The sequence below is a fragment of the Balaenoptera acutorostrata genome, chromosome 1 (genome assembly GCF_949987535.1).
Source record: "Balaenoptera acutorostrata chromosome 1, mBalAcu1.1, whole genome shotgun sequence".
Classification (NCBI taxonomy): domain Eukaryota; kingdom Metazoa; phylum Chordata; class Mammalia; order Artiodactyla; family Balaenopteridae; genus Balaenoptera; species Balaenoptera acutorostrata.
Genome location: NC_080064.1, coordinates 118,328,231 through 118,343,108, shown reverse-complemented (window position 1 = coordinate 118,343,108; position 14,878 = coordinate 118,328,231). Strand labels below are relative to the sequence as shown.

Sequence of the window (14,878 nt, the reverse complement as noted above, 5' to 3'; positions counted from 1 at the left end):
TCTTCTTCATAGAATTAAAAACAATTTAAAATTCAGTTTCTTGGTTGCATTAGCCACAGTTCAAGTGCTCAGTAGTCACTTGTGGCTTGCAGCTACCATATTAGACTGCAAATATTGAACATTTCTATCATCAAAGATGATGTTCTATTGTACAGAGCTGATCTGGAAGGATATACATCAAACTGTTAAAAGCAATTACTTCTGAAAATGAAATTGTACTGGTTAATGGGGGAAGGAGGACATACTTTTTACTCTCTATTATTTAAATTTTTGTAACAAGAATGAATTATTCCTATAATTTAAAAAGAAAAAATTTAAAAACTGGTTAAAAATTTAACTGTTCTGCAACATATTAATTTCCAGAGAGCCTAGGCTCTGAGCACAAAAAGATGGTAAGCATTAGAATGACATTGCAGCTTTATTCCAAATAGTCCCAGGCAGATCATCTCTCTTACACCGGTTCCACCTACACATACACCAAGTCCCCCAGAAACAGGGAGGTGAGAAAGCTGTGAATGAAACAACATGCTATGAGCTGAAGAATTCAAAAGAGGTATAAGTAACTTGCCCTGCCCCTAAAGAACTTAGAATTCTATTAGGAGATCAGATATGCACATCAAACAATAGAGATTAAAATAATTGAATGGCATATCAATTACACCTAACAATTACACCTAACACTATGTGCCAGGCACTGTTCTAAACACTTTACAAGTAATATGTCATGTAATCATCACAACAGCCCTGTGAGGAAGGTATTTCAATCCCATTTTACAGATAGGGAAATAGGCCAAGAGAGATCAAGTAACTAACCTAATGTCATATGACAAATGTGCATGGGGTTTGGGACTCAGTGCTTTGTTCCTGTGGTACTTCTGGGGAAGGTGGGTGTGCAATGGGGTGTAAAGACCAGACAGGTCTGAGCAGAGAGTTCGTGCTGGGGACCAGAGGGAGATAACCACTATGGTTTCTTTTCCCCAGGTAAAACAGACAATTACCAGCCAACAATGGAAGCAAAAAGCCTTACTATCTATGCCCAAGTCCAGAAATCAGGTGTAAGTCCTATACTGTCTTTGTCTGGGGTGGACCTGTCATGTTTCCCATGGAATCCCTGACCATTCAGTTCACTTTGCATGTCTGACATTCATGGTTCTACATGGGTTCTGAAGCAGAGGAAATTAGGAAAGCAGAAGTCAAGAACAAGAGCTCTCTAAAAGCACATTAACTTCGGTGTTAGATGGGAGTATTTATTATTTGAAACAATGGGAAACACTGGGTAATTTTCTGGTCATCTGTTTCTTCTTAGGAACAATTGAGGAAGCTAGAAACACGTGATGTATGACTCCTTACAGTTCTGGCATTCTAGGAGTCTACAGTTCTCTGTTATCAAACTCTTTCCTTCTCTATGGAAAAGGGTGCTGGCTTGAGGAGAGAGGGGAAGATTGAGAAAGTCTATTGTGTGACATGTTGGTCTGATCCACACTTAAGAGTTTGCAAACATCAAAGAGACAAGGAAGGAAGATCTTGAGGATTCTGCCTAGAGAGTGGTTGGTGAGATGGAAGATGGTATGTAGGCAGCAGATGAAAGCAAAACTGTGACGGAGTGATGGTTGGGCTGAAACAGAAGAGATGGATTTAAAAAAACTAGAGTCATGATGAAGTTCAGGAGCAGATAAGTTAGAAGTAAGAGGGAGGCTAAAGAATGATGGCTAGATATGAAGATATTATAGTTTTTCAGACATGAAGACAATTCTAGGTGATGTATAGGCCAGAATATGGCCATTCAGGGTGTAGGGGAAGGCAAATTCTTGAGTAAAAGATGTGAAGGTAAAGACAGCTTTGATTAGCACTTTGGAAAATTGCATCAGTTGACAGTAAATGCATTTCTGATAACCAGAGATAAACTCTTGGACAAAGCCTTTCTTTCTGCTGTCCCCTAGTGGCCTGGAGGGTTTATTACACAGGCCATGGCCACTGTTGAGAACCAAACTCCATTTAAATATATGAGTCCCAAGAGCAACCTCTTTTGCATATACACATTTAGGTAATCAGGTTCAACTTAACCATGGTGCCTTCCCTATCTATTCTATCCCATGTTGCTAGCATCCCTCTTTTTACTGTAAAGTATGGCATCCATACCAAAACGTGCACAATGTAAAAATGTCAGCTCAATGAATTACCCCATCTTGATACCTAGTAAAGCAAGTCTCCCCACCTTGGTTTTCTTCAAGAGTTTTTGGCTATCTTTGTCCCTTTGTACTTTGATATGTATTTTTGAATCAGCTTCTCAAGTATCACAGAAAGGGGAAAAATCCTATTAGGATTACATTGAATCTGCAGATCTATTTGAGAAGAAATTATATCTTTCAGTATTGAGTCTTCTAGGACCATAAAACTACCACCCAGATTAAGGAACAGAACATTGGCCCCACCCCCAGAAGACCTCCTTGTGTGTCTCCTAATCACTATCTTCTCTCTCCTCCCCAAAGATTCCCTATCCTGATTTCCTGAAAATATAGTTTACTCTTTTTTTTTCCTTTGGACTTTATAAAAATGGAATCTTATAGCATTTTTCCTCCTGTGTACGGTTTCTTTTGCTCAATATTACCTTTTATGAGATTCATGCATGTCTTTGAACTTAGATATAATGCGTTCATATTCATTTTTTTATGGAATATCAATGTATACATATACAAGAGTTTATTTTTCCAGTTGACTACTGATGGACATTAGTGTTATTTCCAGTCTGAAGCTATTATGAAAATTGCAGCTATTTACATTCATATTCATATGTGTGCTTCTTGGTAGATATGTGCACATATTTTTGTTGGGGATATATCTAAAGGTAGAATTGCTAAGTCATAGAGTATGCATATCCTCAAATTGATTAGATAAGGCCAAACTGTTTTTCAAAGTGGGTGTACCAATTTACTTTCTTGCAACTGCATACAGGAGTTTCAGTTGCTACACATTCTAATCAAAACTTGGTGTTATTGGTCTTTTAAATTTTAGTCATTCTTTTGGATGTGTCTTTTTATAGTTCCATTTTGCATTCCTCTAATTATTAAGAAAGTTGAACAATTTTTCATATGTTTATTGGCTGTATAAATATCCTCTTTCTTAAAGTGACTGTTAAACCTCTTGCCAATTTTCCCTTGTGTTTCAGTCTGTTTTGGGTGGGATTATTATGAGGCCTTTAAATATTTTTAGCAAATACCTTCACCCATCTTGTGGCTTGCCTCTGCAATTTCTCAAAGATACATTTTGATAAAGGAAAGTTCTCAATTTTAGTGTAGAAAAATTTCATCATCTCTTCCTTTGTGTTATAAAAAGATAACACTTTTTATATTCCTGTTAAGAAATCTTTCTCTACTCCCAGGTATGAAGATATCCTTCTATCATCTTCTAAAAACTGTATATATTATATATATTTTTCCATATGGATATCCTATTGACTATTTATATTTAAAAACTGTCCTTGTCCCACTGCAGTGCCACCTCGTTATAAATCCATCTGTGTGTGGATCTATTTTGAAGTTCTCTATTCTGCTCCATTGGTTTATTTCTTTACAATTGCACCAGAACCATACTGTCTTAACAAATCTGTGATTGCAGATTTATTACAAGTTTGATATCTGGTAAAACAAATCTTTTTACTTGTCCTTGTTCATCAAGTTCTTGGCCGTTTTTGGTCCTTTGCATTTTCATCTATATATTTTAGATTCAGTTTGTAAAAATCCTCCTTAAAATCCTGCTGGAATTTTAATTAGAACTTCATTGATCAATTTCAGAAGACCATATATGTTTTCCTACTGAGTCTTTCAATTCACAAAATGATATATCCTTTCCTTTATTTAGATCTTCTTTAATTTTACCCAATCACTCCTTGAATTATCTTCTGCAACATTACTTCCAAAGTGCTGGCTAGCTCCTTTTTACTAAAAGGACCTTTTTACTAAAAGGGCCTTTTTACTAAAAGGACCTTTTACTAAAAGCATTACCTGGGACCTAATTAGAAATGCAAAATGTCAGGCCCCACCCCAGATCTTCTGAAATAGAACCAGACTTCTAACAAGATTTCGGGTAATTCATATGCACATTAAAGTGTGAGAAGCCCTGCTCTACCCCAAGCACTTCCAGTAATGGGAAATTCACTGCCTCTCAAGGTAATTCATCCCACATTTGAGCACTTCTTACTATTAGAAAGATCTTCATTATATTGAACCAAAATATTACCCTAAAATTTCCAAACTTGGTCTAAAGCTGACAGACCATACAGAACAAATGTAATTCCTCTTCTACATAGCAACCCATCAGCTATATGAAGAGAAAGATCATGTCCCACCTTGAATCTTCTTTCCTCCAGTAAAGTTTTCCAATTCCTTATCTCTTCCATCAGATGACAAGATTCCAAGTTCTCTCCCATTATAACCCATGTACTTCAGTTTTAAGGCTTGTTCTATGTCCAGGAAAGGCAGAGAATAGCATTATCCTACACCAGTACCCCCAAGTATGTTGAAAAGATGACTTTCCAGGCATAAGATATGTCATCTCCATCTTAGAGGGACAGGGTCTCAATTTATGCCTACAGTGATTTCGTCCTGGTATTGTGGATTTTAATTCATTCTAAGTAACATTAACAAACATCAACTGAAGGTTCTTATGTGCCTAGCACTGTTTCGTGGGGAATGCAAAAAAAAAATAGGCTATTTCTCAAAGAATTGATGGTCTGTTTGGAGAAGCGATGTGTAAATATATCAGAGTGTCTTAAATACAGTGTACAGTTAAGTGCCATAATGTGTGAATTAGACTTTAGGTACCTGAGGAATTTAGGTAAAGGAGAGGTCATTATAAGTTGGGGTAACCAAAGAGGAACAGTATAATGGAAAATACATGTGCTTTAAGTTAAAAGATATTTTAAGTTAAAATCCTGGCTTTGATTCTTCTTGCACGTGCACATTAAGAAAGTACTAAATCTTTCTGGGCTTTAGCCTCTTCATCTGTAAAATGTGAGTAACAGTATTTAACATATAGAGTGGTTGTGAGACAAATGGGAAGATATATGTGAAGAACTTGGTAAACTTTAACACACTTGCACATGTGTGGTTATTATTAAGTTCAATATTTGGACAGGAAAGAGAATTGATGAGAAACCATATTAGAGTGAGAAATAGCAGGACTTCTGCATGTTGTGGGTGATATGCATGAGACTTAAATACTATAAAAATCCCATTCCCTTCAGCTGTCCATGTAAGAACCACACCAATTTCAGTTCACTGTGAGGAAGATGTTTAAAACATCTGGGAAGTGGTTATGATGAATCAGGCTGCCTCACAAGGCTGTGAGCTCCAAGATGTCACTCGGAGAGTCTGAGCAAAGCCCAGAGAATTGAGTTCCAGGGAATTTGGGGGAGAATTTTCACCTGGGAAGGAGGCTGGACCAAATGACTCCAAGGAGCTTTCTAACTCATAACTTCTTGATGCTACGCTTCTCCATGGGGAAAGTTGAATGGGAAATAACTTGCTGCTCAGCTAATCGCCTGCTTTCTTTGCTTCCCTTGTAGTCTGTTCAGAAGAAACCTGACTCTCTGCCAGCTCAGGACCCCTGCACCACCATTTACGTTGCTGCCACAGAGCCTGTTCCAGAGCCCGTCCAGGTGAGGCATCGCTCTGTGCTTCCTCTCTGTAGAGAGGGAATAGGTGGAGGAGGAGAAAGGGCGGAACCTGTGTAGAGCTGAAATGGAGGACATAGGCCCTTGCAAGCAGGTAGCAGGGAGCATCTGCAGCCTCAATTTCAGGGCTTCCAGGAAACCCCTCATGGCTGCTTACATGGGGTCTCTGCTCACTCTCTGCTCACCAGGGTTTCTCTGAGAGCTGTCACATCAGAATCAACTGGCATATTTGTTAAAAATAAAGATTCCCAGGACCTTCTACCTAGGATTCTGTTCAATCAGAATGTCTATGGTGGGTAACCAGGTATCTACATGTTAAAAAACAACTCCTCCTGGTGATCCTGATGCACATTTAAGTTCAGGAATCACACCTTGAGTCCAGGAGTTCTCAAGTCCAGCTGCATAACAGAATTGCCAGGGGAGCTTTGTAAAAATGCTCATGCCTAGTCTCCATTCAGCCCTGTTTAATCAGAACATTTAGGAGTAGAACTCTGCATAGGTGTAAAGCCTAGAAGAGAGTATGACACATGGCCCACCTGTTCTACCCCATTGCAAGATCAGCATGGATTAAGTTTACTTGACAGGAATCTTTCCTTTTACTAAATGAACAGAAGTAAATTCTGGGTTAAAATCTTGGCTCTAGTTGGGCCCTATCAAATAAAGCATTTTAGGAGACAATGGAGGATCAAAAGGCCACAGAAATGCCTACATTTACCCATTTTCCTCAAAGCTCCTACTGTACACATACCCAGCAATGCTTGGGAGGATGTCTTGTCTTCATCTTGAGGTGTATTCACAGACCACTCTCCTATCCAAAGGGAAGTAAAAACATAAATCTGACTTTAAAAGCTTTAATAAATAATGTAGATTTTTAATGATGTTTTCTTGGGGAAGAAACACAGCGCTCTGTATATTTCACATTTTACAGCAAAACCACCTAAATTCCCTCATTCCTGTCTCTTTCTGTCTCAGACTCTTGAATCTCCTCTCCCTGGGAGAGGTCTTTGCCCACAGTCTTCATCTCTTCCCCATCCCTCTCTTGCCAGAACCACTTCTTCCTTCTCCCTTTGGGTCTCACTAATCCCCCCCTTTTTAAAGCTCAGTAATTTAGAACTCTTTTGGCTTCTCTAAACTGAGTGCAGGTCCTCAGATGACTGGGACAGGTCTCCTAGTCTCCCTGATGACATGCGTATGCTTGAAGGGAGCTGTAACCCATCTTGTGGGTGAGCAGGCAGTCTGGGAATCTGAGTGCTACCTCTAGCAATACCCCGCTGTGGCAGACCCTGAGCAAGTTGCAATGCTACATGATTCTTGAGACCCTTTCCTTTTCCTAAGCATCACTGTTTCCGTTTGCAGCCTCTGAACCCAGTCCTGGTCCCTCCACCCATAGACTTGTTCTGTTTTGCCCCCAGGAATCAAGCTCCATCACAGTCTATGCCAGCGTGACACTTCCAGAGAGCTGACACCACAGATCCAGTGAAAGGACTTTCTGAAGGAATACGGAGGAGCCAAAATAAACACTGAACTTGGTCCCAAGTCCCAAGTTTCTTGTGACATCTACACATCTGTACTCTTCTCGGATCGACTCCCTGGTGATGTTTCTCCCACATCTACCCGCGAGATAGATAAGGAAGTGAGGCTTCCCAAGCACTTAGCCTGCTCTGTGGGAGGCACAGGCTCAGAGCAAAGAGCTACCTGGAATAGCTTTCCATCTCTGTGGTGTAGCAGACGAAATGGATAATGCCGGTCCAGTGAGGTGTCTCACTCTTTGCTGCAATTGGGTAATAAAAGCCAAAGGCAGAAAGCCAGGACAGGACATCTAGTACCTATCTCAGACAGCTGACCACCAGCCACAAAGTCTGGAACAGCTTACACTTGGGTTGCCTGTACTCGGTCTGGGAGCTGCTCTCGATCACCATGCAGACTTGATCAAGGCTCTGGGCCTCAGTTTCTCTCTCTGGATAGACAATGAGCTTATTGTCTCAATGAGATTAATAAACACTCTGAGATTATTCCATAAAAGAAGCTAATAAAGTATTTTATTTGTAAAACATGGAAGCTAACAGTCAATAAACTGAAAATATGACTTTGAGGTCTCTGAGCTTTGAATCATGGAATGAAAAAAAATCTAAGATTCTTAAAAGTACAGTTCTGTGCAAATGATGTTCAGATTTAAAGAAAAGTGGTAAGAGTATGGTGATGCTGTTACAAAGGAACTTGGGATAATCGGAACTTGTCCCAGAGTGATTTTTCACTTCCCAAAATGATTTTTAAATCCTAGTTCTCTGCTTACTCCATTGAACAACAAACCTGGAGCCTCAACTAAGACTCTTCAAACTGATTCTGAGTCCATTTTACATCCATGGCCTCACATCCTCAGGGTCTCTACCAGACACTTCTTAATCCTTGCATACCTCTTCCCATCACTAAATTTATCCTGAAGTAGACAATAACATATATTGGCCCAACAGTTTCAAGTAATTGAATGCTTAATAACTTAAATTATTGGCTGCAGACAGAAAGAGCCTCTTCCATTAAAGTCCTATTTCCCTTCTATTCTCACTCTCAGATATGCCTTCTTCAATTTAAGCACTTCTTTCTGATAGCGTCTTGTGTGACCCTAGTGAGCACTTTAAGAAATCACCAAATCTCTTACACCCATATAATAAGAGTCACCAACTTTCCAGCTCAAAACTCTGAGCTCCTTATAGCCTTGTACTTTATCCCCTCTATTCAGTCAAATCACATTTTAGTTCTGTTGTTTGGAGCATCCCACTTCCTGGAACCAATGCCGTAGTATTCTTTTTTGTGAAGAACAGAAACTGACTCTGCATTTTTCTATGTAGAAAAGGAATCTACGGAAAAGATACTGCTTGGTTCAGATAACTGCTAGGAGGTTCTGTAAAATGATGGTTTGAAAATGAGCAAGCAAGGGAAGACTTGGACTGTGGCTAGGGCCACAGCCCCAAATCACAAAACCAGCCCAGGGATGACAATGCTGGGCACCAGTTGATTTGCTATTGTCCTCCCAGCACTAGACCCAGACTCCATCATTCCCTCCCTGCTTCAGCTGGACTTGAAAACTCCAAATTGCTGTTGTACTGTCTGTACCAAAGTGACTTCTCCAGGGTCCATTCTTCATCTTTTCATCTTTATAGTTTCTAAATCAGAGTCCGGGACCAAGCAGCCAATCCTAGGTCACACATCCATGTTCTACCTCCAAGGGAGGTTGGGAATTGAATACCTGGCATTTTCCATGTTCATAGTGGTGGTGGTGGTGGGGTCTGTCTCTTATGAATTAGGGAATTCCCCAAACACAAGCAGTGAGATTCCATGCTGGACAGGCACACACACACACATACACACACACACATACACAATGTCCACTATACCACCCTTGTATAATCTTAGGCTCATTAGCTGTCTATACTAAAAAACCGAGGAGCTACTCACCAGGATTTGTAAACCCTGGGGTTATGAGCAATCATTCTTTTACTATAACTCAGATTGTTTTAACAGCTCAGTTCTCAACATTTGGGTTTTCCCTGTGGCTGAATTCTACCTGATGGAAGGGCAGAAACAAAGAGGGAAAGAAGAGGCTATCCCCTCAAAATTCTCTGACAAGACTCAATAGCTCACTGGGAGGATGGCTGTGATTAGGGGTCTTTGGAGCCATTCTTCAAACAACATTTGATGTATGTCCTGCACCACCAGGTCCCAGGTTCAAGTGGGAAAGCAGAGAACCCCTCAGATTATTCTCTTACCATTCTCCAATTTTCCCCTAAGGCACTGTGCATGAGCTGAAGTTTTCTTCTTCCTCAGGCTTAAAATAAAACTGATACGTCAGTTTCTGTTTTCCCCGTGTTTCTTCTCTAATGTTTTCTTTTGACTGATCATATCTGAACTCTGGAGAACTCAGGAGGAACAGGCCCATTCTCAGTTTTAAGGGGCTGGGGTTCTGAAATACAGCTGGGCATAACCTTGAGCTTCCTTAGACACTAACTCTAGTCACACAACCAGGATGTGATTGGTAAAGAGTCCATATGCTGACCAAGGAACCACTGATTACAGTAAGTTACTTCTCTTCCTCAAGATTTTGTTTCTACCTCCTGGAAATGAGTAAAATATGGACAGTCCATCCAAGAAATTGCACTTTTGTCTTTGTGTTGTCCAGAGAATGCATAACATAGCAGTGTGGCAAAACATGTTTCATGACCTTGTGTCTCTATAGCTATGGTGTGAAGCACTGAAGGTGGCTGATTTGATATGATGAAGTATGAGGTTGTCCTTATCCTAGGGGGGAGGTCAGAAGTCACACTCCACATGGAGAAGATAACTTGTTTTTAAAGGCCTGTTTAATTTTTGTCATTGCCAGGGTAATTGCCTTCCCTGAATTTCTCCAAATTCCCCTTGTGGAGCAAATCTAGACTGGGTTTCTCAACTGCAGCACTATTGACATTTTGGTCCAGATAATTGCTTGACATGGGGGCTGTTCTGTACATCATATGATGTTTATCAGCATCCCTGGCCTCTGCCCACTAGATGCCAGTAGCACATCCCCTGTCCCTGGTCAGTACAATCAAAAATGCTTCCTGACATTGACGGATATTCCTTACTGGGCAAAATCTTCCCACTGATTGAGAACCCCTAAATTGAGAGCTGCTAATCTAGAAACATACTGGCTCCCTAGTCATCTTTTTTTTTTTTTAATTTATTTATTTATGGCTGTGTTGGGTCTTCGTTTCTGTGCGAGGGCTTTCTCTAGTTGCGGCAAGTGGGGGCCACTCTTCATCGCAGTGCGCAGGCCTCTCACTATCACGGCCTCTCTTCTTGCGGAGCACAGGCTCCAGACGCGCAGGCTCAGTGATTGTGGCTCACGGGCCCAGTTGCTCCGCGGCATGTGGGATCTTCCCAGACCAGGGCTCGAACCCGTGTCCCCTGCATTGGCAGGCAGACCCTCAACCACTGCGCCACCAGGGAAGCCCCCCCCTAGTCATCTTTGCATAGACTAAGTACACATCAATATACCAAGTAGTAGATCTATCAAAAATCATATTTTGAAAGTGGCCACCTAGTCACTTAAGCATGACCCACATCTGCCAATATTACCAAGGGTATCTAAATATTAGAGCTCCCTGCCCAAACCCTACCTCAAACACAAATGAAATCTGGGTGAAGATCTATAGCAGCGGTCCCCAACATTTTTGGCACCAGTGACCAGTTTTGTGGTCCCGGGCTGGGAGGGGTGGGAGGTAGGAGGGGGGAGATGGTTCAGGCGGTAATGCAAGTGATGGGGAATGGCAGATGAAGCTTTGCTCACTCGCCTGCTGCTCACCGCCTGTTGTGCGATCCAGTTCCTAACAGACTGCGGACCAGAACCGGTCCGTGGACCGGGGGTTGGGGACCCCGATCTATAGAACCACCAACTTAGAGGCTATGGTTATAACCAGAGGATTTTGTGAAGAGTTCCACACAACAACCACAAGAGGGAGATGTAGCAATATAGTCCACCCCACACCAGCATCTCCAACACCACTTTGCTTGCATCTAAAGGATGTGGACTTAGTCATAGACTTGCTGAAATGGTGGCTGGATTCTCATCAGTTCACAGCACTTACAGGCTGGAAGGAGAGTTGACCCCTCCCCCTAGAGATAAGGAGGCCCAATGTGAGTTGATAACAGACTGTAATCAACGTTAACTGCAATAAGTTTCTTTCACAGAAGACTCCTAATTCTACTCAGTGCTTCACTCATTTAACAAATAGTTATTAAGTTCCCACTAAGCATTAGGGGTTGTCATCCAGTAGGAGATACAAAGAATACAGGCAATTAAAATACTACAATATCCGATATCTGGAGAAAACCATAATCCAAAAAGATACATGAATCCCAACGTTCATTGCAGCACTATTTACAATAGCCAGGACATGGAAGCAACTAAATGTCCATCAACAGAGGAATGGATAAAGAAGATGCGGTACATATATACAATGGAATACTACTGAACCATAAAAAAGGACAAAATAATGTCATTTACAGAAACATGGATGGACCTAGAGATTATCATACTAAGTGAAGTAAGTCAGACAGAGAAAGACAAATGTCATATGATATCACTCATATGTAGAATCTAATTTTTAAAAAAGATACAAATGAACTTACTTACAAAATAGAAACAGACTTAAAGATATCAAAAACAAACTTATGGTTACCAAAGGGGAAATGTGGGGGGAGGGATAAATCGGAAGCTTGGGATGAACACACACACACTACTATATATAAGATAGATAACCAACAAGGACTTACTGTATAGCACAGTGAGCTCTACTCAATATTCTGTGATAACCTATGTAAGAAAAGAATCTAAAAAAAGAATGAATATATGTATAACTGAATCACTTTGCTGTACACCTGAAACTAACACAACATTGTAAATCAACTATACTCCAGTAAAATTAAAATAAATAAATAAATAAATACATACATACATACTACAGTAGGTAGACAACCATATGCTCTACTGGGACTGCTTGAAAGTAAAAGGAGGTGCTGTTAATAATTATACTGTGGCAATGGCTGGGCAAATCAGAATGTGTAGTCCCCCTAAGGACAGAGAGGGTAAGGGATATTCAGTAAGCACAGAGGAGGTGCACAAAACTTAGACTTCAGGAGTGAGGAGAGTAAGCTTATTTTAGTTAAAAAGTTTTAAGTAACAATGGAAATGAAGACCTCCTTCTCCTAAGATTCTATTGTGTCTAAGTCTCCCTTTTTTTCAATTATCTGTTACATGACACATGCCCCTTACATGTCCCTCCCACCGTCCTGACTGCTCTCCTCTGAACACAGTCCAGTTCGTCAATGCCTCTTAAAATTTACTGCTCAAGATTGAACTCTGCTTCAGATGTACCAATGCAGACAAGAGTGGAACTGTTATCTTCCATGATATGAGCAATATACAGTCATTTTGGTTTTTAAGTTGGCCTCAGGTCTACAGAAATGGATGAATACATTTAAGCATATTCCTCAATTCATGGTATATGATCATCACTGGTCCATGTACCACACCTCTTTTATCTCATTTTAATTTTATTCTTATTTTTTCCCCCTTCATACCACATCCCTGTTCTCTGTCCCACCTCCATGTCCCTGAATAGAATCTATCTAATGTGTGCCCTTTTAGTTCATTATCTATATATTTATTTATGCGTGTGCTTATAAGTATACATGAATATCTAGAATTGTTTTCAAGTTACATATATAGGCATCTCATTCTGCTTCTCAGCTTCATTTTGGTTTTGTTGCTCAATGTTGTGATTTTTAGATCTTTCTAGGCTGAAACATGTAGCTTTAGGTCAACCTTTTTCAATACTGTATAGTATTACATCCTCCAGACATGCTACATTTTCATCTATCCATTTCCCTATTGATAGACATTGAAGTTTTTCTAACTCTCTATTATTTCAAACAATGCTATGATGAACGACCATATATCCATCATTTTATATCTCTTTTGCCACCCATATAAGTGATTTTCTGGGTAGTAACAGGGGTGGAATTGCTGGGTAATAAATTATGTAAATACTCAGCTCTCTAGATATGTGCAATTGTTCTGCAAAATTTATACTCTTGCTGAGAGTACATTAGAGTTTCTCCTTTTCCCCATCTTCAACAGCACTTGATATTATCTGTTTCGTTTGCTTGTTTTGGCCACTCAAGTATGTGATATAGCATAGTTGTTTTAACTTTCACTCCTCTGATCCCTATTGAGGGATATTGCATCTCTCCATATGCTTGTTTGCTGATCTAGTTTCCATTTTTATGAATTGCCTATGCATATTATTGACTCAGTATCATGAGATATTCTGTTCTGTTCTTGGTAATATGCAGGTTATTCCTATATGTTTGGGATATTAAGTCTCAGTTGGTTACATACACCTCTCTTTTTTTTTTTTAAAGAAACATGTTGGCTCTTTAAATATATTTTATTTATTTATTTATTTGTTTATTTGGCTGTGTTGGGTCTTAGTTCCTGTGCGAGGGCTTTCTCTAGTTGCGGTGAGCGGAGGCCACTCTTCATCGCGGTGTGCAGGCCTCTCACTGTTGCGGCCTCTCTTGTTGCGGAGCACAAGCTCCAGATGCGTAGGCTCAGTAGTTGTGGCTCACGGGTCCAGTTGTTCCACGGCATGTGGGATCTTCCCAGACCAGGGCTCGAACCCGTGTCCCCTGCATTGGCAGGTAGATTCTCAATCACTGCGTCACCAGGGAAACCCCACACCTCTCTTTTAACACTGTGCATAGTGTCTTTCTCTACGTATAAAACTTAAATTGGGGCTTCCCTGGTGGCGCAGTGGTTGAGAGTCTGCCTGCCAATGCGGGGGACACGGGTTCGAGCCCTGGTCTGGGAGGATCCCACATGCCACGGAGCGGCTAGGCCCGTGTGCCACAACTGCTGAGCCTGCGCATCTGGAGCCTGTGCCCCGCAACGGGAGAGGCCCCCACAGTGAGAGGCCCGTGCACCGCGATGAAGAGTGGCCCCCGCTTGCCTCAACTAGAGAAAGCCCTCGCACAGAGGCGAAGACTCAACACAACTATAAATAAATAAATTAATTAAAAAAAAAAAAAAAACTTAAATTGATGTAGTTATAAATTTTCACTTTTTTGTTGGCATATACTTGATTTACAATGTTGTGTCAGTTTCGGGTGTACAGCAAAGTGAATCAGTTATACAGATACATATATCCACTCTTTTTAAGATTCTTTTCCCATATAGGCCACTATAGAGTATTGAGTAGAGTTCCCGGTGCTATACAGTAGGTCCTTATTATTTATCTATTTTATATAAAGTAACGGGTATATGTCAATCCCAATCTTCCAATTTATCCCTACCCACTCCTTACCTCCTGGTAACCATACGTTTTCTTTCTACAACTATAATTCTATTTCTGTTTTGTAGATAAGTTCATTTGTAACTTTTTTTTAGGTTCCACATATAAGTGATATCATATGATATTTGTCTTTCTCTGTCTGACTTAGTTCACTCAGTATGACAATCTCTATGTCAATCCACATTGCTGCAAATGGCATTATTTTGTTCTTCTTATGGCTGAGTAATGTCCCACTGTATATATGTACCACATCTTCTTTACCTATTCCTCTATTGATAGAGATCAGTGGAACAGGATAGAAAGTCCAGAGATAAAATCAAGC

General features: G+C 40.4%; 1 protein-coding gene across 2 annotated transcripts in view; it reads left to right on the top strand.

The window, feature by feature from the left end:
- Positions 1 to 7,721, top strand: part of SLAMF1 (signaling lymphocytic activation molecule family member 1) — a 32,989-nt gene extending 25,268 nt beyond the window's left edge. Inside the window, exons 5-7 of one of the 2 annotated variants that reach the window (XM_007171753.2) lie at positions 982 to 1,055; positions 5,564 to 5,656; positions 7,084 to 7,721. In XM_007171753.2, the coding sequence (XP_007171815.1) occupies positions 982 to 1,055; positions 5,564 to 5,656; positions 7,084 to 7,134 (218 nt within the window). In that variant the 3' untranslated portion in view covers positions 7,135 to 7,721. The remainder of the gene's footprint in view (positions 1 to 981; positions 1,056 to 5,563; positions 5,657 to 7,083) is intronic. The other variant, XR_450135.3, reaches the window with a different exon arrangement.
- The last annotated feature ends 7,157 nt before the right edge of the window (positions 7,722 to 14,878 follow it).